General features: G+C 46.0%; 1 protein-coding gene across 5 annotated transcripts; it reads left to right on the top strand.

Moving 5' to 3' along the window:
- Window positions 1–50: 50 nt before the first annotated feature.
- LOC130386338 (DNA (cytosine-5)-methyltransferase 3B-like) lies at window positions 51–23099 on the top strand. Of its 5 annotated transcripts, none has more exons than XM_056595199.1 (23): window positions 51–69; window positions 1509–1596; window positions 3926–4031; window positions 8875–9025; window positions 9473–9555; window positions 9847–10005; window positions 11047–11184; window positions 12302–12460; window positions 12993–13100; window positions 13366–13507; window positions 13851–13973; window positions 14337–14381; window positions 14550–14629; window positions 14915–15027; window positions 15685–15868; window positions 16774–16858; window positions 17370–17515; window positions 19767–19857; window positions 19985–20133; window positions 20609–20694; window positions 20978–21047; window positions 21369–21487; window positions 21934–23099. In XM_056595199.1, exons 3-23 carry the CDS (start codon window positions 3975–3977, stop codon window positions 22073–22075), a joined length of 2430 nt encoding a protein of 809 aa, XP_056451174.1. In that variant the 5' UTR covers window positions 51–69; window positions 1509–1596; window positions 3926–3974; the 3' UTR covers window positions 22076–23099. The 5 variants fall into 5 exon arrangements, with proteins under 5 accessions (XP_056451174.1, XP_056451176.1, XP_056451172.1 ...); XM_056595201.1 differs by lacking the exon at window positions 51–69 and adding an exon at window positions 79–321 and having other exon boundaries at window positions 21417–21487; XM_056595197.1 differs by lacking the exon at window positions 51–69 and adding an exon at window positions 79–321.
- The last annotated feature ends 588 nt before the right edge of the window (window positions 23100–23687 follow it).

Genomic DNA, 23687 nt, shown 5'->3' with positions numbered 1-23687 from the left:
AACCAATGAGTGTATGTCCCTCCATCCCACAGGCAGCCCCTCCTATATATACAGTCCGGACAGCAACAGGTAAGCTGCTCTTCACTAGCTGACACTAGTTCTGTCCAGTGGTCGTTAAAGAGGCGTAAACACCCAATATACCAGCACGGCTCGGCGACGTACTGCGAATCACAGCATGCTCGGACAAGTTCTCCCCGAGGACCAGATTTACTCCTAGAAGGTTTTTGAAGAAGTTTTAACATTGTTTGTGAAGCTCGGAGCGAGCGAAGTAACCAATTGCAGCGGTTCAGCTGGATGCGAGAGACGAACGTGGAAGATTTCGTAAGTTTCCTCTGTAGCAAGAGGTCGGCCGGTTGGCAGACGACCTCGCCATGTTAAATGGGAATATAAATACATGTTAAGACACGATCCTCGGGTCCTTTTAATTCATCATGCAATGCAAAAGTTGCTTTAGTTTGGTTTGTTTGTTGGTTGGTTTAAAGCAAAAGTATCTGAGATGCATGTTACGTGTTGACCCAGCCGCATGTCGCCCGCTGAGGTGCACGAACTTGATCTAACGCATTAAAGCGTGAAGCCGATATGATCCGCAGCGTCACGACACACCGCAACTTCGAGGGCGCCTCGATCGCGACTTAGGTTATTCATTTTATGATCCGATACTTTTTAAGTTTCCAGTGCATGGGTTGTCTATATGATGGCCATTTATAGAATTAAAAAAAAGATTGTTGCAGTTAAGTGATGTTTGTCAACACGTGGATAGCTGAGTGCGATCGAGTTAAAGGATAGGGGTTGAGTTTATTCGGAGGCCTCTGCTAAACACCACGACTATTTAAGTGCGGCTCCAAATGCGAGATTGACTTTTATTACATATTGTTGGTCAATAAAATGAGTTGAAGCATTGATAAATAGTGACTGGCTCCAGTAATACTAGAAAAAAATCGATTGGCTTTAAGTCATTTATCTTGAATGTGTATTAGGCCTCAAAAACGATGATCAAATTAATGTTATACGGATGATTAAATTAATGTTATCACCAACACGCATATGTTGGTGATTTGTAAAGTCGGACACGTGTCACAGGCTACCGGTGTTGCATTTTATTTGGGATTTCGACAACTAAATTCTAATCACCGAAACTTGAGTTCAAGTTGAGGCCTATCTCCAAATGGTTATTACGCATACATCTGGCCCTAGAACACCGTTCCTCTCAAATGTATTACTGTTTAAATAATGCACTGAAATCAATTTGAAAATTATATCCAATCGACCAGAGTAAATATAGACCAAGGCCTATCTATTTGTGTAATCTAGTGGTTGGCAAGCGTTAAAGGCAAGATCAAAACACTTACATTTAATGATTAATCTGCACCTTCTTTTTTTTTGCCGAGTCATCAGCGTTTAGGATGATATTCCTTTAGATGTAGCTGAACATGATGTTATGTCCATATTAATCTAAATTTACCGTCCTACAAATCCTGTTAACAGCTGATCCTTGTATCTACTTTCAGTGTGCACCGATTCATTTGCATCCTTGGAAGCAGAGCTTCCTTAGCTTTTGCAATAGCAACCCCTTGCAGGGATACAGAAAACTGAAAGGTATTTCATATAGTATTACATTTTATTTATTATTAAATACACAATGAAAATATACACTTGCACAAAAAACAACAAATCAGACAACCATTCAATTACAAAAAGTTGATTACTGGTACATTTATGATAGATGTAATAACAACACCTACATGTGTTGTGTTCAGTGGGCCGCACGTGGTCCAGTGCACGCTGTATCCACTGCAGTAGACATGCTCAATAGGCCTGCTACAGTTGGCTTGTGTTTCCACTGAACATATTGGACCAGGAATGTAGACACACAGAGCTCTGAAACACATGCACAGACACACACACACACACACACACACACACACACACACACACACACACACACACACACACACACACACACACACACACACACACACACACACACACACACACACACACACACGCCAAAACCAGACACACACGCGCGTCCATGCAAACACACACACACACACACACACGTGCACACACAGGCACTCACACTAGAAACACACACACACACACACACACACACAAACACACACACATACACACTCATGCACACAGGCACTCACACAAGAAACACACACATATACACACCCCCACACACACACACCGAAGGAAAATCCCCTCTTGCAATGTGGTCCCTAATCTCCAGCTACCAGACACAACTTTGATGCCCCCCCCCCCCCCCCCAAGTCCCCTGTTCAGGGGCCTCTCATTCATACGGTTCCTTCCCCATTTCTGTCTCTCTCTCCCCCCTCTCTCTTTCTCCCTCCCTCTTAACCATTTCCTTGTATGTTAACACAATCTTGTTTTTCCTGATATTTTGGCTAAGAGAGGATACTAGCACTATTGTGAGATGATGACCGTGAAGAGAGGCAGTGTAATGATTTCTCTTTAAAGGCCTGTGCATTGTAATGTTTTTCAGCCTATTTCATATTTTTTATTATAAATAAATGGGATGTTTACGGTTGCATGTGGTTGGCTACTGAGCATTTTCGTTTTTACTCACCCTTCCTTACCTAGTTCCCATTGGCTGGGGTTAGAGGGGGGGCGTCTCCTGTTTGGGAAGCTGTTAGGTGAGGGACTGTCCCCTCTCAGCCCCAGGAAGCACCTGGTGAGTGATTGAGTGTGTGTGTGTGTGTGAGTGTGTGTGTGTGTGTGTGTGTGTGTGTGTGTGTGTGTGTGTGTGTGTGTGTGTGTGTGTGTGTGTGTGTGTGTGTGTGTGTGTGTGTGTGTGTGTGTGTGTGTGTGTGCGCACATGCATGAGGTCACAGTCCCATCCTTCCCTAACGTAGGCCAAATCATTTCGTCCAACTCAAGGGCATTCGTCCCTTCTTCTCGCACTTGGCAAGAAAAAGCTTACAAAGTAATGAACGAGTGTAACTTGTGTTCTGTATATAGCGAACGTGATCAATGTTTTGATTTGCATATTCGAGGAAGATGATGCCAATGCTGTCTGCGAGCTGTGCTGCAAAGGGTTACCGAATCACAAATGTTGCACACACACACGAGGGCAGGGCTGATGTGAGCGTGTGTACAGAGAGTTTAGTGTGATCACCGATCCCAGCAGTGCTCGCGTGGATTGCGACAGAAATGGTCTGATACAATTGGAAAGCAATGTAACATAACAAAAAATAGCAAGCACAAGCACACACAAACAGTTCATACACACACATAGTATGCACACACGCACATACATGCACACACCACAGTTCTTGTATATGTCATCACCTTCATATCATAAAACTACTACTAGCTAGTGCCTCCAGAGAAGTGAGGCCGTTTCCCAAAGCTTATGCGGCGCCAAGGTGCCAAGCAGGGATGTAATTTAGCATTGAGCTACTTCCTTCTTGGGAACCGGTGCAGTTGCACTAGATTCTGGTTTCTACAAGAGAGTGAGTGTCACTCTCACTAGTTGGAAAGGATGAGGGATCACTATATTACTTTCGTTTTTTAAGAAACAAGGTCGCAGGGAATCCCCACTTAAGGTTGCACCAAACATTCTGTGTGGGGAAAAGCTGGTGGGAACAGTTCTTATGAGGATTTCTCATCAAGTAGTGGAGGTATGAATGGAAAGTTACTAATTTGTCTTGTGTTGGGTCTTGTTGGCCAGTTCCTGAGCTGGTATCTTGTATCCAGATAATAAGACTAGATACTTGAGACTGGTATAATTCAATTCAGTGGTCACTTTGATTGGCATTCCCTTACCGCTTGCGAGACTTAAAGGGTTCCTGAACGCCTGTATTCCTTTATCCAAATGTTCTACTGGATACCCTTCTAAATTGCCCACACAGTATTTTGCAGCCTGTAAAACCCATTTTGTCTTGTTTCTGTGTTTCAGGTTTGACTAGGAATCAGGGCAGACAGCAGACCAGTCCACCGTGACCGCGATGCCGTCCAACAAGTACGCAACTATCACGGAGGAGGGCAACGACATGGCGGCCACCGTGAGTAACACACACACACACACAGACACACACACACACACAGACACACACAGACACACTCACACACACAGAACACATAAACACACAAACAGAATCAACTACATACACAGCCACACAACCACGGACTGGGAAACAAACAGACGTCTACACACTCACACACACACGCACACACACACACTAGGGATGTTAACCGATGACTGTTTGACCGATGGTTGACCGTATCAACGTTAACCGATCAAAATTGTCGCTTGTCGGTAAAAAGAAAAAGAAAAAGAATGATCAGATGAGGTGGAAGTTAGATGGACACCGCTCCTCTAGCCCACTGTTTAATTTCTCCTCAAGTCTTAATTATTCCCGCATGCGAGCGGCGGAGAATATGATATTAAAATTATTATGGACAGTAGACTAAATGCTGTAAGACTACAGTTAGCCATCTCATTCCAAGATCTTTTTGTGTGAAGTGAAAAAAATTATCCCTCACCCTCAATTTTTCCATCTCTTCCAAACTAAACAAGCGGCGTCTCTTCGGAGCTGTCATATTCTTAAATGAGCAGCGGCAATGTTGCAAATGAGCTCCTAACGCTGCCCTCTTCCGATTGGCCCCTGGTGAATCCCGCGCAGGGTCTCAACGAGGTCCGCGCCATCTCAGACAATTGTGGGCGTTCAAGCCCGCTCTCTACACGCGGTCAACTTTCAGTGAGCATGCCTCGTGTTTCAATTCAAACACAGGTCGTGCCGTGGTTAGAGCCACTGCCTCTCACTCGGAGAGTGTGTGTGTGTGTGTGTGTGTGTGTGTGTGTGTGTGTGTGTGTGTGTGTGTGTGTGTGTGTGTGTGTGTGTGTGTGTGTGTGTGTGTGTGTGTGTGTGTGTGTGTGTGTGTGTGTGAGAGTCAGAACGGGAGAGAGGTAAGCAGAGTTACGAAATAGCAGGCGGCTGGCACGGCTCGAAATGGCTCTTATTTCAAATAGCTCATTTTAATCTGATTGGTTAACCGGTATTAACCGGTTAATGAGTGCTCGGTGTCCGGTCAAGAATATTTGACATTTTCGCCATCCCTAACACACACACACACACATACGTATGCACAGCTTCGTTCCCAAGTTGTCCAAATATTTTCACTTTCTCAAAAATGAGGGGGACAGATGGAGAGATAGGCAGATGGAGATGGGCAGAAGAATGGAAAGACAGACGGAGAGGGCGAGATGGAGGGGGGATAAACAGATGGAGGGGGGGGGGGGGGGGGGGGGGGGGGGGGGCAATTGTGGCATATTTTACTTTTGTTTTGGAATAGTCGTTAATAAGTACAACCTGCTCAAACGTATGGGATATGTACACTGGAGTCCTATAAACGTCCTTGTTGTGTTTATAGGAAAGTTGTTTTGTTACTGTTGTTATTCACCGTACATGTAATATTGTACTATATTGCCTATGACATAGCCGCTGCGATTTTTAATTTGGGTCACAGTAAAGCTTTAAGATCTGAGGAGTTGGGACACTTTTACAAACTACTATTTTTACATTTCATTTTTCTCACTTCTGAAATGCACAACTGTTTACACAGCAGTCATGTTTACACAGCCGTTTAGTGCTAGATTACCGGCTACTGAAAGCCGTAGAAGGAGGAGGAAGTGAGCAATAGAGAGAATGATGAAAGAAAGGTGTTAGACCGTTAAGCACTTTCAAGCCTCATTCAAAAAGAATATACTTGGAAGAACTTGTGCAACCCTGAGGCTTTGCTTGTGTTGGTGGTAGCTTCCAAGTCTTAGCAAAGTGCTACCGTGTTGTGGAAGCCTCTGTACCTTGTGATGTGACTTGAGGCAAGGCACAGAGACAGCTGCTGTGATGGGATCAACATTCCAAACCGCCGCGTCCCTCCGTCTTCTCCAAACCGCTCTTTCCCGGCAACCATTTCAAACACATTACAGGTTTATTATTTTGTCGATCCTCAGAACGCTAGCTTGAGATGCCGATCGGTACAAGGATACAGGGCATATGTCATCCTGACAGCCAAGCCGTAGAATCCAATAGTACAATTTGTTTCCAAGTGGAGGTTATACTGAAGAACACATCTGGTAAACACACGTAGGGTCTGCTTAACCATTTTCTCTCATTAATGTCATAAAAGGAACGAAAGGGAGCGACCAGTGTTTCCCCTCGGTTTTTTTATAGCAGTGGTGCTGTGAGATGGTAACCTAGCAACGCTAGGGGGTCTCGGGGGGCTAGCCCCCCCCAGAAGAACTTTTTGAAAAATAACCATTTAAACGGTTTCTTCTGGTGTGATTTTTTTGGGGGAAAATGTACAGATTGAGCTTCCGAGTCCAGGTATCTGCTGAGACCAGATCATTGTGCAAATGCGCCTTGAACTCTGCAGAAACAATTGTTCTTTTTTTTGCACTTTCTTTCTTTTTTTGCATTGGCGCTGACAGTCCGGCAGTGGCGGTCTGCCGCAGCTGGATGCATATAGGGGCAACACTGGAGAGACTAGGGCTGACCGAATACCATTTTCCAGGCTTCGAATACTCGTTGGTTTTTCCGAGCGAATATACGAATACTCGTTCCAGAAAAACACACCATCAAAAACAACATTAATAATCCCTATATACTCCCTGGAACCGATTTTGATAGTATCTGCATATTTTGTGCAAACAACTAAGCATTACTTTTCCTCCCAAGATCCCGCTAATGTTGTGTTGTGAAGTAAAGGGAAACATATCTATTCTTCCTCCACCTCTCTCGCTTCTCTGCTTGGTGTCGCTTATAGTTTGCCTCCCTCGCTCTGGTAACGTCAGGCACGTGAAAAAAAAAAACGAGGCTCCGAATACCGATTTAAGCTTTGAATGCTAATTTTCCGAACGAGTATTCGAATATTCAAATAATTCGGGCCAGCCCTAGGAGAGACCCTCTTTTAACACCGCCATCTCTCTTAATCTCAGTTTCTTTCTCTCCATTATGCTTGTTTGCTGTCATTCTTAACCATCTTCCTTTTTCGTTTTGTCAATGTCCCATAGTTCTTCTAGCCCTCTCTCCCTTTCAGTCGTGTCTTCACCATTTCATCATCTTCCAGATCTCTGAGTCCTCTCTGTCTGTGAGAACTATGGCATGTGTCCGCAAAGGAAAACACATTGCCACACACCGCCCATGCACACATTCCTAGTTTAATGCCAGTTAATGATGGCATCACGGAAAGCTTGTAAGAGGCATAATTGCGTAACATGTGTGTGACAGCTGCTCTCTCACTCATTCTCTGGCAAATCTTTATTGGCGTTGCACACATGATGTGGTCTTAACGTCCGGCAACAACTGCATCCATCTGTTCAATCTGACGTCCTTCGTTGAACTGCGTTGATTTGCAATCAACTAAAATATACGGAAGGGGAATCACTTCATATTGATACACTGCCTATCACTTGTCTGCCAAACCACTGCCACTTGCTATTGTTTTTGCGGCTCCGTTTGTGGATTCCCACTGTTGATTGAATGGATTAGAGTTTGAGGATAGGCTATTGGGCAGACATGAGTGGGGCAGAAAATCATTTCACTTGGGCGACGACAAGTTAATCTTTGTTTAACTAAAGCGCTCCATATCATTAACAAACCAAACTAAAGCATTCTTTGTCTTCCAGGAAAAATGTATGCCGTTCGTTACATTGCATAATCTTCCTTAGCAAAGAGATTCTGCAGATGGTACCAACAAATCTGATCCATATCTCAAAATCCATCCCCTCAACACCTTCTCGGCCGTCTAGATACCGTTGCAGTTGCTGTGTGACTTGAGAAGTAGCATCAGCTTAATGGTGCAACATGAATTTTTATTCGTTTAAAACGGAATCAGCTATTATTAAAGAATGTGGAGAAACAACAGTTTAGACGTTATGTCAGCGACATCTATGTATTGTGTTGCATATTTAATTTTTCGGAATACCGCTTCTTACCTCAAGAGATCCCCGTCCCTGCGGTGACCAGGCTGCCCTTAGTCCATGAGGGCCGACGGCCTCTCTTACCTACGGTCACTCTGATCAAAAGTACACTGGAACATGTTGCACGGGCTCAAACCAACCCGATCAACAGAACCCTGGAATCTTGACCAAGCCATAGCACAGATTCACTGTACACAGTCAACAGTAAGCTTATCTCTATATTCAGTGGACGACCTTTGGTAAGGGAGGGGAAGTTACTTTCCCGTTATATGCCGCTCCCTATTTTGTGGAGGAATCATTAGACAGCGGGCCAAATTGTACACGTTGCATCTTCAATGATGTAAGGCGTTTCAAGTTAAAAGTATCTAAAGAGGGATATAAATAGGCTTGGATTGTCTTTGCTTGTGGAGTCCTGTGTGGCGGCACATGTTGTTGTAATACTCTAAAAACCCTGGTGTGGCGCAGGGAGGACTGCAAGTCTTTCACATCTACGTCACGGTTGTAACCCTATACTACTTGACTTTGACGTTATTTGGTCTCTTGGCGAATTATTTCGTTTTTGCACCAATGCCATGACCCCGCATACCTTCTCATCCACTCCCCTTGCTGTCGGCGTCAGGGGGAAGCATTGTTGTAGTCAATGATCTGGAGCCGCCGTTGCCCCAGGCAACGCCTTTGTTCTTGCCTAATTCATCCGAACTCGTAAGGACATGCCTTGCTACAAGTATGACTGTTCACTGACACACATTAAGGTCTCCCCTCCCTGCAAGACTATCGTCAGCAGGCTTTGCCCTCGGGCCGTCTCAGCGCTAGACAAAAAGTGAAAGAAAGGGACAAATCCACTTACTTTATTGAAACCGTCTCTTTTCACACTTTTTTTTTTTTTCTTATAGTCATTATCTTGGTATGCCTCTTATTTTCGTCAGGCGGCAGTGAATGCTGACACAGCGACGCCCGACATCCTGTCAGAGAATGACTGCCATGTGAAGCTGACCAATGAGAACAGCCCTCTGGCGGCCGCGGAACCGCCCTCCCCCTTCAGTCCCAAACACAACGGAGATGCCGCCTCACCGCAAGGTGAGGAGTCGCACGTGTATCAATTCATCACAGCGTGGAAGAACATAACACAAATCAAACCTATTTAACAACTAGAATCATCTAGAATGTCTAAACATTTACGTTTGTTAGACCGACAACAACACATTACAACATAAAATATGAAGATTTGTTGAAAAATAAGTCAATAAAGTTAAGAAGTAGACCTCAGCTTTGACCATATCAATTACCTCTAGGCTCTGGTAAACACTGCTTTACATTGTCTCTCTCTCTCTAGGAAACACTGCTTTGAGTGGTCTCTCTGTCTTTGGGAAGCACTGCTCTACCTATTCTCACTCTACGGGAAGCACTGCTTTATGTTGTCTCTCTCCCCTCTCTCTCTCCCTCTCTCTCTCTCTCTCACTCTCACTCTCACTCTCACTCTCACTCTCACTCTCACTCTCACTCTCACTCTCTCTCTCTCTCCAGATAACCAGTGTCCAGGAGGAGTTCGGAAGAGGAAGAGGAAGAGCGCAGAGACCGAGAACAGCTGGGACTCCTCCTACAGCCAGGTACACACACACACACACACACACACACACACGCACACGCACATGCACACACATGCACTTACACAAATACATGCACACACTACACAAACACACACACACACAAATACATGCACACACACACAAATACATGCACATACACAAATACATGCACACACACACAAGCACACACACACAAACACACACACACAAACACACACACACACACACACATACACACACATAAAGCTACTCGCTCACACAGACACGTTATTACATTTTAATGTTCCTTTTTTCCCATTCTGTGTTCACCAGGATAAGACCCCAGAGGTGGCTGCCGGTCCTCCGTCAGGTCCTCCGTTGAGTCTCAGACAGACCCCTCGTCCCAGGACCATCTACCAGGCAGGCCTCACTGCCGGGACCCCCAACAAGACCCGCAGACACCACCCCAAATCACACATACACACACCTCAGGTAACACCACACCCCCAACACACAGATATATGTGTGTTCTAAATGACATCTCTATTCAATTCACACGTTGCTTTGGTTAAAAGTATCTTCAGTAAAAGCAGAAGTAGTAGTAGTAGTAGTAGTGGAACGCTATCAGTCAACGGTACTCAATCCGAAACTATAGCCCCCCCCCCACACACACACACACACACACACAAAACCACACACACACACACAGCTCAGGTAACTCCCCTGCTACACATACAAACTAGGGCCCGACCGATTCATCGGCCTGCCGATTTAATCGGCCGATTATAGCCTTTTTGAAAATAATCAACATCTGCCAAAAAGACGCAGATTACAACCGATTATTTTATTTTTTTTTGAAATTTTATTGCGCTTAGTATCCTGCAGATTGCGCTCCTACTCGCCTTGCTAACCAACAACTTTAGCTGGAGTAAAAAAGAGGAGATTGAATTTTACCGTACAACCTGAAAGCACGCTTGCTCAGGCAGCTGCGCGCTCACCTCACCAATGTACACAAGACGCGTTGTTTGAGCATGTTGTGCTTGATTTTCTTTAGGTCCCAGGCCATGTTAATTTGTTATACTGTAGACTCCAACGGTGAGACCATACTGCTCAGCACGCACGTGTTAGTCACTGCTCACGAGCGCAGCACATTGGGAGTTAGTTATTTATTTTACATTTTACATTACACTAATTTTTGACTGTAAATGTATTCTAAAACACTCAAAGGTTCTGCATTCAATTCACACATTCGTCAAAAGTGTTTAAAGTATATTTAAGGTATCAAAAACGACGTTTTATATGCTTTTTTTTGTTTTGTTTTTAATCGGGCCGATTAAATCGTAATCGTAATTTTTCTCTGAAAATAATCGGCATCGGCATCGGCACTCAAAAATCAATATCGGTCGGGCCCTAATACAAACCCAAACATAAACACACCCACACAAAGCTCTCCCGCACTCTGAGACCCACTCTCACAGTCTCTGTCGTCCCTCTCTCTGTCTCCTCCTCTGCGTCTCTCTGAATCTCTCCCAGGGCCGGGGTCTGGTCACCGTGTGTATGCCCATCCCTGAGGCCCCAAACCCAGAGGTGATGGAGGCTGACTCCAAGGACTCAGCCCAGAGCACCACCACCACCAGCAGCAGCAGCCAGGAACCCCAGGCTGAGTACAAGGTTGGAGCGCCACGCCCCTTTTTCACGCGACGCACGCAAACAAAGCACAAGCACATCACGCAGCACGGTGCACCAACCTCTGATCAAACACGTCCCGCCTTATTTGGTTTCTTATCGTTGCACTCAAAGTCAGTCAGTTTTGTAAAGTCTGCAATCTGTCTGGGTAACCCCCTATTTTGGGCGGGAAAAGGATTCTGTGAGCTGGAGAAAAAAGGGTAGGGCTCGTTAGGAACAGTTGCCGGGGGCGTCGTCAAGCGTTGTCAAAATCACTCAGCCCACACTCCACCTAACACCTAATGTATACGGTTTTCATTTCACTGTATCTGTTTACCGATGCCGGTTATGAAAACAGCCGTCGGGAGCGATGAGAACCGTGAGCATCACCATGATCTTGTGTCTTCTGCATGTTCAGGCTCCGGGGAATATGGCTTTGTGAGCATATTTGTGGATTTGTTCGTTTGACTGTGCAACTGTTTACATTTCTGTGCACTCTTGCACAATGTTGACATAACTGTTGAGTAGAGCGCAGTAACCTTTGGCTTGTACAGACGCCCGCAATCAGAGCCTAGTGGCTTCCTCTAGCTTCGTCGGCTTCCTCGCGTTTCTGAACCACAGAGATGTACCAGTGCAGCTCAGGATCAGGAGGGTCTACCTGCTGTTACTTCAGCTGCTTACATGCATCTATGATTGCAAAAGTTGTGTGTTGTGTGCCAAAGAAGTGGAGAGAAGCCCTCACAAAACATTCAGGAATGTAAAATTCTTGTATGTAAAAATTTCAAAGCAGGGATGTTTGTCACGGCCTCGTCTTTCTAATGGCATCGCTGACACACAAACATACAATTCACTCCTTTGAATAACAAGCAACTCACGCTTCATAGAAGTACTCCTTAGCCCAGGGCTAACGTAAGCCCAGGCTAGGGTAGCCCCAGGCTAGGTTAACCTGGGCTATAAACTGTTATCATAATAATAATATATAATATAATAATAACAATGTCAATATGATAGTAATAATCCAAACAAAATCATAGTAATATGACAATAAAAACAACATCATACAATTAACAATAATAATGCTATAATTACCGTACTGAAATACTTCCTCCGTCCCGGTTGTCAGGACAACAAGGGTTTCGGCATCGGGGAGCTGGTGTGGGGGAAGATCAAGGGCTTCTCCTGGTGGCCCGGCATGGTGGTGACGTGGCGTGCCACCAGCAAGCGGCAGGCCACCCACGGCATGCGCTGGCTGCAGTGGTTCGGAGACGGCAAGTTCTCAGAGGTGAGCGGCGAATCAGAATGGAGAGGGTGTGTGTGTGTGTGTGGGGGGGGAGTACCGTTGACTGATAGCGTTCCACTACTACTACTACTACTACTACTACTACTTCTGCTTTTACTTCTACTTACTATTTAGTAAGTAGAAGTAGTGACGACACTTTTATCAAAAGCAACTTGTGAATTGATTAGAGATGTCATTTAGAAGCAGATAGAGTTATGCAGTTAAGATATAGTTGCAGTTAAGTTGACTTAAGTTGTTGTAGTTAAGTCATCTCAGCTCATGGATGCCTGCCGGATGGTGGTAGAATTCCTATATGCTGTGTTATTATTCTAAATGACTACATCATATGTACCTTGAATTGACCTTGAAGACGGGTCCTAGGAAAGCTTAGAGCTTATTTTCACCCTTCTCTGCTTAACTAAATCTAGAGTTGCGTGTGGCCGTGGGGATGCTGGTTAACACCTGTGATCTCTCTGCCCTCCGTCTCCCCCGCTCTGCCTCACTCTCTCTCCGCGTCCCCTTCGCGGCGCTCCAGGTCTCGGCTGATAAACTGGACTCCATCACGGCCTTCCCCAAGTTCTTCAACCCGTCTTCGTACACCAAGCTGGCTTCCTACAGGAGGGCCATCTTCCAGGCGCTGGAGGTACGGCTTCATGCTCCTCAGAGGGCTCACTGCTGTACACTCACACACCAAGATACCTGCTAGCCTTGTCTGTTTTCCAACGGCAGTATTAATGCTAAGTCTAAACCACAATTAAGTCTTTCTCTCTCTCTCTCTCTCTCTCTCTCTCTCTCTCTCTCTCTCTCTCTCTCTCTCTCTCTCTCTCTCTCTCTCTCTCTCTCTCTCTCTCTCGCCCCCCCCCCTCCCTCCCCCCCTCTCTCCCCCCCTCTCCCCACCACCACTATAGATGGCCAGTATCCGGGCAGAACAGGCCTTTCCGGTGTGTACCTCAGACAACCCAGAGGACCAGGTGAGACCCATGCTGGACTGGGCCACCGGAGGGTTCCTGCCCAAGGGCGAGGACGGCCTCAAACCCACACACAACGCAGGTGAGCAAGGCCACTTCACGTCGTCAATTTGTTTCAGACGCATGTGTGTGTGTGTGTGAGTGTGTGTGTGTGTGTGTGTGTGTGTGTGTGTGTGTGTGTGTGTGTGTGTGTGTGTGTGTGTGTGTGTGTGTGTGTGTGTGTGTGTGTGTGTGTGTGTGTGTGTGTGTGTGTGTGTGTGTGTCTGGTCTGGGCCAAGTGTGAACTCTTAGCAGGGAACATTCCTTGGGGGAGAACAGAGTACAAAAAGAACCAATATCATATGTCTGTATATGACCCTGTATGTGTGTGTGTGTGTGTGTGTGTGCGTGTGCGTGTGCGTGTGCGTTTGTGTTGATGCGTGCAGAGAGCAAGCTGTTGGACCACCAGGTTCTGGACGTGTCCCTACCCGAGTGTTTCCCCAGCACTAAGAAGCCCAGGATGAGTCTGCTGAAGGCCAAGAGCGCCCCCGAGGAGGTCTTCAGCAGAGGTAAGACCCACCGCAGAGATCACCCAACCCCCCATGCTCAGATCATCACACAACACTCCCCCCGGAGACTGTCCCGCTCCAGTCTTATGTTGTCCTGACTCTCTCACGGTCTGTCTGTGTCTCTCTCTCTCTCTCTCTCTCTCTCTCTCTCTCTCTCTCTCTCTCTCTCTCTCTCTCTCTCTGTCTCTGTCTCTGTCTCTGTCTCTGTCTCTGTCTCTGTCTCTGTCTCTGTCACTCACTCACTCACTCACTCACTCACTCACTCACTCACTCACTCACTCACTCACTCACTCACTCACTCACTCACTCACTCACTCACTCACTCACTCACTCACTCACTCACTCTCGCTCTCTCTACCTCAGAAAATATGGTGAATGAAGTCCTGAAGAATAAACAAAGTATTGAAGGTAAGTGCTGAAGTGTGTGTGTGTGTGTGTGTGTGCGTGTGTGTGTGTGTTTCTGTTTGTTTTTAAGTGTGCTTTTATGTTTGCTCTTCTTTCTGACAGTTGTAGCCTGAAGGCCTTTTTGATTTAGACGTTTCCTCTCGGCTGACTTCTGTGATCTGTGTTTTACAGAGTTCTGTCTCTCTTGCGGGAAGACGAAGGCGGTGACCTTTCACCCTCTGTTTGAAGGCGGCCTCTGCCAGGCTTGCAAGGTATGTTTCTCTCGAAGGGTTTGACTGTGAATATATTCACACTATATAATAAGGGTTTATTAACATCTCTCTCTGCTCATCCGTCATGACACTGCCTATGACCAATCTTCTGTCTGTCTGTATGTGTGTGTGTGTGGTTGTGTGTGTGTGTGTGTGTGTGTGTGTGTGTGTGTGTGTGTGTGTGTGTGTGTGTGTGTGTGTGTGTGTGTGTGTGTGTGTGTGTGTGTGTGTGTGTGTGTGTGTGGTTGTGTGTTTGGTTGTGTGTGTGTGGTTGTGTGTGTGCAGGACGTGTATTTGGAGATCTCCTACATGTACGACGACGACGGCTACCAGTCGTACTGCACCATCTGCTGCGGAGGGAGAGAAGTGCTGCTCTGTGGAAACGCAAACTGCTGCAGGTACATAAAGCACACACACACGTCCCCGAAGCCATTCAGACCACCCTGGAACATTCACGTGTCTCTCTCTCTCTCTCTCTCTCTCTCTCTCTCTCTCTCTCTCTCTCTCTCTGTCTCTCTCTCTCTCTCTTCTCTCTCTCTGTCCCTCTCTCTTTGCTTTCTCTCTCTCTCTCTCTCTTTCTCTCTCGCTCTCTCTCTATTTTGTAGTTCTATTTATCGTAACCGTACTCTGTCCTTATCTCTCTCTGCATGTGTCTCGCTTCAATGTCTCTAAACCCGTCCTCCTCTCTGTGTGTCTAAACCCGTCCTCCTCTCTGTGTCTCTAAACCCATCCTCCTCTCTGTGTCTCTAAACCCGTCCTCCTCTCTGTGTCTCTAAACCCGTCCTCCTCTCTGTGTCTCTAAACCCATCCTCCTCTCTGTGTCTCTAAACCCATCCTCCTGTGTGTGTATCTAAACCCGTCCTCCTCTCTGTGTCTCTAAACCCGTCCTCCTCTCTGTGTCTCTAAACCCGTCCTCCTCTCTGTGTCTCTAAACCCGTCCTCCTCTCTGTGTATCTAAACCCGTCCTCCTCTCTGTGTCTCTAAACCCGTCCTCCTCTCTGTGTCTCTAAACCCTTCCTCTCTGTGTCTCTAAACCCGTCCTCCTGTCTGTCCAGGTGTTTCTGTGTGGACTGTCTGGACATCCTGGTGGGGCCCGGCGTGTCCAACAGCGCCCGCTACCTGGACCCGTGGCGCTGCTACATGTGTCAGCCGCTCTTCAGCTACGGCGTGCTGAAGAGGAGGCACGACTGGACCCTCAAGCTGCAGGAGTTCTTCATCAACGACAACGGGCAGGAGTTTGTACGTACCAACCCCCGCCCTGCATTATGCACCGACACCACACGACACCGTCACAACACCGTCACAACACCTATGGGTCAGGAAGACCCCCCCATGACGTACTGTACCCCCACACAGTGTATCCACGCCTATGGAGGTAGAGAGAGAGAGAGAGAGAGAGAGAGAGAGGGAGAGAGAGAGAGAGAGAGAGAGAGAGGAGGGAGGGAGAGAGAGAGAGGAGGGAGGGAGAGAGAGAGAGAGAGAGAGAGCGAGAGAGAGAGGAGAGAGAGAGAGAGAGAGAGAGGGGGGGGGGGGGGAGAGGGAGAGAGGGAGAGAGAGAGAGGGAGACACAGAGACAGAGACAGAGACAGAGAGAGAGAGCCCCCGACTGGCCCGCCAGTCTCTTGTGTAACATTATATCTACATATCTACAGCAGAACCGTCTTAACACATTCCTCATACATTCCCTTTGTTTCATCATCATTGCACAATGCTCTGTCAACATTTGGGGTTGGCCTTTGCCATACGCCAGTGTACGATTTCTTTCCTTTCCGCGATCATCCCGCAAGTCTTGACAACTGTTTTATTTTCGTAACCCTTCCGAACCAACGCGGTTTAGGAAAAACCAAACACAAGAATGTAGCATGCACTTCAACGTGAAAGCCCCCCCCCCCCCCCCCTTGAGAAGGCTTATCACAGATCTGCAAAAACAGATCCGTCAAACTCCGCTCCATTCATCCATTATTTCATAAGCAAAGCTGTGTTATCCGACCGCAGCCGGCTGGTTTCAGCGTCCCTTTGAGGGATAGAAGGGGCATTAGCGGCGGCATTGCAGCATCGGGGCGGTGGGGGGGGACTCGACCAACCACCAGCCCTTTGGTGTCTCCCACTCACGGCCCCCCTCGTCCCTCTCTGGTGTCTCCCAGGAGAAGCCGCGGATCTACGCTGCTGTCCCCGCAGAGCAGAGACGGCCCATCAGAGTGCTGTCTCTGTTTGACGGCATCGCCACCGGTACGTACTGACTGTGTGTGGGCTTCATTCTGACTCAAAGTGCTGTCCGTGTGTGGCTGTGGTTCATTCTGACTCAAAAGTACGCCATTGTTACTGTCACAATTGCTCTGCTCGGGATGGAAAATAACACATTTGGAATATATTATGAAACAGTTGATAAGCATTCATTCAGTCATAATGTGAAATATAGTAAAATATGCATGTATAAACCAAGAGTACATCTGAAGTGTACCCAACGCTTGGATATTGCACCTTCAATATGAGTATGTATGAGATGCATATCAAAGTACGAAAGGAAATGTCATGTTGGTATGAACTGATAAGATTAGGAACATGTGCTGTTCCACCACGCACATAATCTCACAACCGCAGAGACACGTAGGCCTACATAGCGTCCCGTTACAAGAGGCCGCGCCTCGGTACGATCCGCAACGATGGCGATGGTCACGGTCGACCCGTGGGTCCCGGGGGGGTCCGGCGGTGTTTCCAACGGCTCTCTGTTGTGCTGCAGGCTACCTGGTCCTGAGAGATCTGGGCTTCAAGGTGGACCAGTACGTGGCGTCGGAGGTGTGCGAGGACTCCATCTCGGTGGGCGTGGTGCGGCACGAAGGGAAGATCCAGTACGTCCACGATGTCCGCAACATCACCCGGAAAAATGTAAGTGCGCAACGCAACTAACGCAACCACCACCACTGGAGGGGGTCTGATAGTTTGGACCTTTCAAGGTGCCAAAGGACAGGTTAAGATGTGTGTGTGTGGGGGGGGGGGGGGGGGGGGGGGGGACTCATAGGGGAACAAAAAAAGTGCCACTGAAAAGCGGTGTGCTTGTTTTGACCTGTTGCTTGCAGCTCGAGAGTGGGTCAGCGTTCCTTGGCTCAGGGAGTACCCGAGCCAGGAGGTTGACACCTGTTCACAGTAAACCATAGATATGACTATTTGCATGGTGGCAGCGGATTGCCTAAACACAGCAGGCAGCTTGACCCCGGAGACTACAATACCGCACGAGTCCAGTGATTTCAGCGTTTGTGTACGAGCAGCGTCCTATGAGGAACTACGTGGGCTGCTTGATAGGCCGTGACAGACAGATACACCTGCCATATAAATATTAACCTGCCGAGTATTTATATTAGCCTGCAACGTTTTTTTTGGGAAAGTGCCTGCTCCTACCGAAACTGTTTCCAAGGATGTCCTCCCTGATAGTTCTCTGTAACAAACCATCTGACAGGACAGGTTACGAATGGCCCATAAACTGCTGAAGAACAGAGGGACAGTGTGTGTGTGTGTGTGTGTCTGGGTGTCTTTAAAATGTATTTGTGCCCCCTGGGCTCAAGTAAAAGTTAACAGGGGTTTGTTTTAAAAACCCACTCAAACATTTGGCAGGTTCAGACATGCTGCTGAAACACAACCGTGTGTGTGTGTGTGCGTGTGTGTGTGTGTGTGTGTGTGTGTGTGTGTGTGTGTGTGTGTGTGTGTGTGTGTGTGTGTGTGTGTGTGTGTGTGTGTGTGTGTGTGTGTGTGTGTAGGTGTAGGTGTAGGATAGAATACTATAGTCATCTTCAAACTAGGGGAGTTTAATTTCCTTTCGCTTCATATATGTTTCCACCAATCGTGTTGCCTGGGGTCGTGCTATGTAAGGTTGTCATCTGCTATAAACAGCAAGCACAAACTCGGCCAGCAGTAGTAAATTCATAAGTGTCTGTTAAGGTTTCAATACAACACCATGCTGAGTTTTCTTAAAGGAGACATATTTTGGTGTTTTCCCAACAAGTGAACATAGTATTTGAGTTCCAGAAAACATGTTTTTGAAGCTGTTCGCTGGAAATAGCTTTCAGGAAAAGAAATATCGTCTACGGCTATTCCCCTGTGTTTCAGTCCCTTCAGAATGCTCTGTTTCTGGTGTCTGTAGCATTGATGCAAATGAGCTGCTCCCGGCAGCTCAGCTCCGGGAGTACAATCCCTTTCTACTCCATGTCTCCTCCTCCTGACTTCCCTTCGGCGGCAGAGAAAGGGATTGTACTCCCGGAGCTTAGCTGCAGGGCTAGCGCCGAGTTCCCCCCGCCGTAGCTGTTCGTCCGCTGGTCCACAAAATCTTAGCGATGCTCTGATTGGAGGGGAGTGGGGAAGTGGGAGGTAACATTCAAATGCGCCCCCTTCCTACGTAGGAGGGGGCGCCGAAACTGACTCACTCGTTTGGTAGCTGGAGGCGGGCTGCTTCCAGAAATGCCTATCTCACTCGAAAAATCATGTACAGACATATTTCAAAGTTTGTATGTGTGTGGGAGCACCATCCACCCACAACAACACCCCAAATCCCAGGAAAAGTGCTGTTTTCATAATATGTCCCCTTTAAATATATTTCTGTAACGAAACAAGTAACAGGGCCGTTCTGGTGTCAGGCCCAGGCTCTATGTTGTCTCTGCACAGATGTTCTGCTATGTAATAGTAGGACTGCTGCATACACGATTAGTCTCTGACACACCTGGGATATTACTTCCCTCCTGACTTAACACGTCAGGGGCTGATGAATCAAGCGCACCCCGTCATGCTCTCCGAAAAACTAGTCTCTTTTTCCCGCCCTCTCTTTGTTCCTCCTTCTCCCCACGTCCATCAATCTGATTCCGTGAATTTTAACAACCAACCAAATGGCCCGTCTGTCTCCCCTTTTGGTGCTGTTCCACCTGCCCCCCCTGTCGACTCTCGCTCAGTCTTGCTTCCTCGTCGTCAATCAGTGATACGAAAAGCAAATACTCGTGCTGTTTATGTCCCCCTTCTTAAATCCACCCAGCTGCCAGCTCTTCCACGAGCACATGATGCACTTGGCTCATGCTGTCATGACATCATGGCATTGTGTGTTTGCAGAGTACAGGCACATGATGGCTAAAAGTGGGCGTGGCTCTTGTCTCCACAGATTGAAGAGTGGGGGCCGTTTGACCTGGTGATCGGGGGAAGCCCCTGTAACGACCTGTCAATCGTCAACCCAGCCAGGAAGGGACTCTACGGTGGGGGACGCACACGCACACGCGCACACGCACACTCTGAACAAACAAAGGCATGCCGGGGAGAGTGTATGTAAAATGAATGAGTCAGTCAATTTCCCCCCCCTCCCTTCTCTTTCTCCTTTTGTAGAAGGAACGGGGCGACTGTTCTTCGAGTTCTACCGCCTGTTGAGTGAGGCCCGGCCGAAGGAGGGCGATAACCGCCCCTTTTTCTGGATGTTTGAGAACGTTGTTGCCATGGGAGTGAACGACAAGAGGGACATTTCACGCTTCCTGGAGGTCAGCTGCAGTCCTGCTCAACTGTATTCTCTTCAATATCGTTTGACCGTTCTGTTCTTACTGTCAACGCTGTTCAAAACAGCTCTACTCTATTCAATACATTTCTATTATGTACAGTTGCCCTCTATACAATACAGTTTTATTTTGATCAATATAATTCTTCTCAGTTCAATACAACTCTATTTAACACGGTTCTACCAACTTGATACAGTTATTCTCTGTCCAATACAGTTCCACTCTATTAAATATCCTTCTGCTCTTCCATTATAGTTCTACTCTTGTAAATATATAGGTTGAACTTCTACTCTATCCAGTATAGATCTACGCTGTTCTTTGTCGGCCTTCTCTTTTCAACATAGGTTCTCTCTGTTGATTACAGATGTGCTAATACTCAAAGCCCATATTGACAGTGGCATCTGTTTGAATAATATTAATGAGCATTCATAATCTGTGTGTGTGTGTGTTTGTATTTCAGTGTAACCCAGTCATGATCGATGCTATTGATGTTTCTGCCGCCCATCGAGCCCGCTACTTCTGGGGAAATCTGCCGTGTATGAACAGGTACAGTCAGAGACACGAACGCTGCTGCCAAGTGTAATCCTTGCCCCCCGGGTTATGTATTTTTAATGCCTCACATGCAGGACGTGGGCAGGCAAAATAAAAAATATGAATATATATTGTGAAATAAATAATGATATAATCACAGACATTAAGATGGGAAATAATGGCATTACAGTCCAGTATTTTTTTTAATCCCTTGCATCGTATAATCCAAGGTCATTACAATACAATTTTAGTTTCCTTCATGCCATGTCATCTGACATTTCCGTCTTCCTCGCCTCAGGCCCCTCTGTGCGTCTGGGATGGACAAGTTGGAGCTGCAGGACTGTCTTGAACACGGCAGGTTGGCCAAGGTGGGACATTAACTATTTCTCACGAACATTAACATTACACTGCAGCACTCAACACATGCTAAACCTACATTAAATGACCATACCGGTTTGGGTGATTCAACCAACCTTAGTTACCAATATAATCTGTTAGAAATCAATTTGTCTAATTCTGCCTAAGAACATATTCTGTCAGTGTCCTGATGAATATTAAGCAACATCAGTAGCACATTGCTCCGTGTGATAAGAGAAGTTCTTGCATGTAATGGTTCTATTATGGTATTTGCTAACCTGTAAAACATCACATGAAACTACATATACGTGTATGTGTGTGTGTGTATGTAGTTTGGGAAGGTTCGTACTATCACGACCCGTTCTAACTCCATCAAGCAGGGGAAGGACCAGCACTTCCCAGTCATGATGAATGGGAAGGAGGACATCCTGTGGTGCACCGAGCTGGAGAGGTAACGTCTGACCCCTCACACACGCGCACACAAACGCACACAGGCACACGCATACACACACAAGCGCAAGCGCACAGACACAGGCACACACATACACACACACGCATCCTGTGGTGCACCGAGCTAGTGAGGTCATGTCTGACCCACACACGCAAACACAGGCACACGCACACACACAATAATATCTGACACACGCACACACACCAACACACAAACGCACACATATATTTATTAAACAGATGCTTTTCTATCGCATACGACTTAAATTAAATTAAAGCAGACAGTTGGGATCGACCACCCCAGCCACTACACTATCCCACGTTGTGTTTTTACCATACTAAGTATCATGACCGTAACATTAAGTCCCTAGTGTTGGGACTCCTCGTCTTTTTCTCGTTACTGGCCCTGTGCGGTGCTTGACCTCTGTGTTATGCTGCCTCCTTTAGGATCTTCGGGTTCCCCGTCCACTACACCGACGTGTCTAACATGGGCCGCAGCGCACGGCAGAAGCTATTGGGCCGGTCCTGGAGTGTGCCGGTCATCAGGCACCTGTTTGCACCCCTCAAAGACTATTTTGCCTGTGAATAGACCAAACTGAGCCCCAAACGGTTCTCTAAGCAAACACGTATACCAGCAGACACATTCCCACGCACACATTACTACACTATTCCCATCACTACACAGCACAGTATTAAATACTAGAAGAGTACTGAGTCAAGTACTGTTAAGCTCAGCAGAGCAGCATCATTTAAACTGAAAAGAGAATTGATTGAGGAAGGGGGGAGGAAGAGTGCTAACTCTCCTTTGGAGTAATACCAACATCACTTTTGTCCTGCTTTCTCGTTGGCTTCTCCTTCCGTCTCTTGAGTTATATATTGGGGATCATGATCACATGATGGCAATCTTTAACCTTTTGCAGACAGAATTATACAATTTTATACTGTCTTTACATTTAGCGAACAAGAAAATAGCTCAAGTTTGTGGCTGATTCTCAACCAAAACGTACTGATTGTTTTGGAAGTTTAACCAAAGCCTTTTTTTGTTTTTAGAGGGTTTCATTCAAAGAATCGTGTTACTCTGAGTGCTTAAAAGAGTTTTTCAAAGAAAAATAGATTACAAAGAAAGTGTGTAGATTCAAGTACTTATATATTTAATATGTTTGATTTTTCGAGTGAAAAATAACCAAAAAAACTGGAAAAAGACATTGATGGCATATTTCGACTAAAGCGCTTTAATATTTTCATACGATAGTTACAAGCAATATTTGCCATTTTATTACATCTCTTGTTGTCAACACTGTTCATGGGCATTTTTTCTATATTTGCAGTAGAGAATAGTTATATTTACATTACATTTATATCATTTTATGACCTGTAGCTGACAATTTCCTTTGTCATATACCCCTTAAGCAAGATATTCCTATTAGCTTTCAACAAAACCAAATGGGCAATACCTCAGCACCATGATTCCTACTCACCGTATGGCCAAGAATCTTTGTGAATCTAAAACAGCTATCACATTTTTGTATATATCGGTTTTATTTTGTTACCAGGACATCTTTGTTTGTTCCTTAAACGTACTGTATAGACACGAGTGTCTACAAGTCTTTAAACTAGAATATTTACAATAACTAGAATTTTCTAATACAAGGTGCACAACTATTCCTAATGCAAATAGCAGTAGCGATTTTAGTTTTTCTTTTTGTTATAGGCCTACTGAAACATTACCAGGGCATACCTTATACTTGAATGCCATTTTTTTTGGTGCTCAAAAAGACCTTAAAAAAGCCACTCGTTGCAAGTTCCTCAAAGTTCATGTGACTGAAATCATAGCATAGCTCCTTTTAATGTGTGATTCTAATATTCTCTATATTATAACCAAACTAAAAATACTGTTTACATTTTGCCCATACTACTGTATGTTTTGAGTGTGCGGGAGGTCTCAATCTGCCTTGCCAGAAGGTTTTTATGATTAGAGAGCTAGTTCTTTATAGTGATTTTAAAGCATTTTTAATCAGTAGTTGTATATGCTTCCTGTGTTATTGGGTAGATATAGAACACGTGTTTATGTGTTGCTTTGTGATTGAAAAAAATAGTTGTTTTTGTGCCACTTTTTTATATGACAGTTTTTGTTAAGTTTCTATTTACTATACATTTTGAGTGCAAATTAGTTTTAAAGAACACATTGTGCTATTTTTGTA

This window comes from Gadus chalcogrammus, chromosome 7 (genome assembly GCF_026213295.1).
Source record: "Gadus chalcogrammus isolate NIFS_2021 chromosome 7, NIFS_Gcha_1.0, whole genome shotgun sequence".
Taxonomy (NCBI): Eukaryota; Metazoa; Chordata; class Actinopteri; order Gadiformes; family Gadidae; genus Gadus; species Gadus chalcogrammus.
Note: the sequence above shows the minus strand (reverse complement) of the source record. Positions and strands in the feature narration are given on the sequence as shown.

Excerpts from the sequence above, each read along its gene's own strand:
- LOC130386338 (XM_056595199.1), top strand. The coding sequence starts at position 3,975 with ATGCCGTCCAACAAGTACGCAACTATCACGGAGGAGGGCAACGACATG. Across the intron at positions 13,508-13,850 it reads CAAACCCACACACAACGCAG|AGAGCAAGCTGTTGGACCAC; the intron begins GTGAGCAAGGCC and ends TGATGCGTGCAG. Across the intron at positions 15,869-16,773 it reads ACGACAACGGGCAGGAGTTT|GAGAAGCCGCGGATCTACGC; the intron begins GTACGTACCAAC and ends GGTGTCTCCCAG.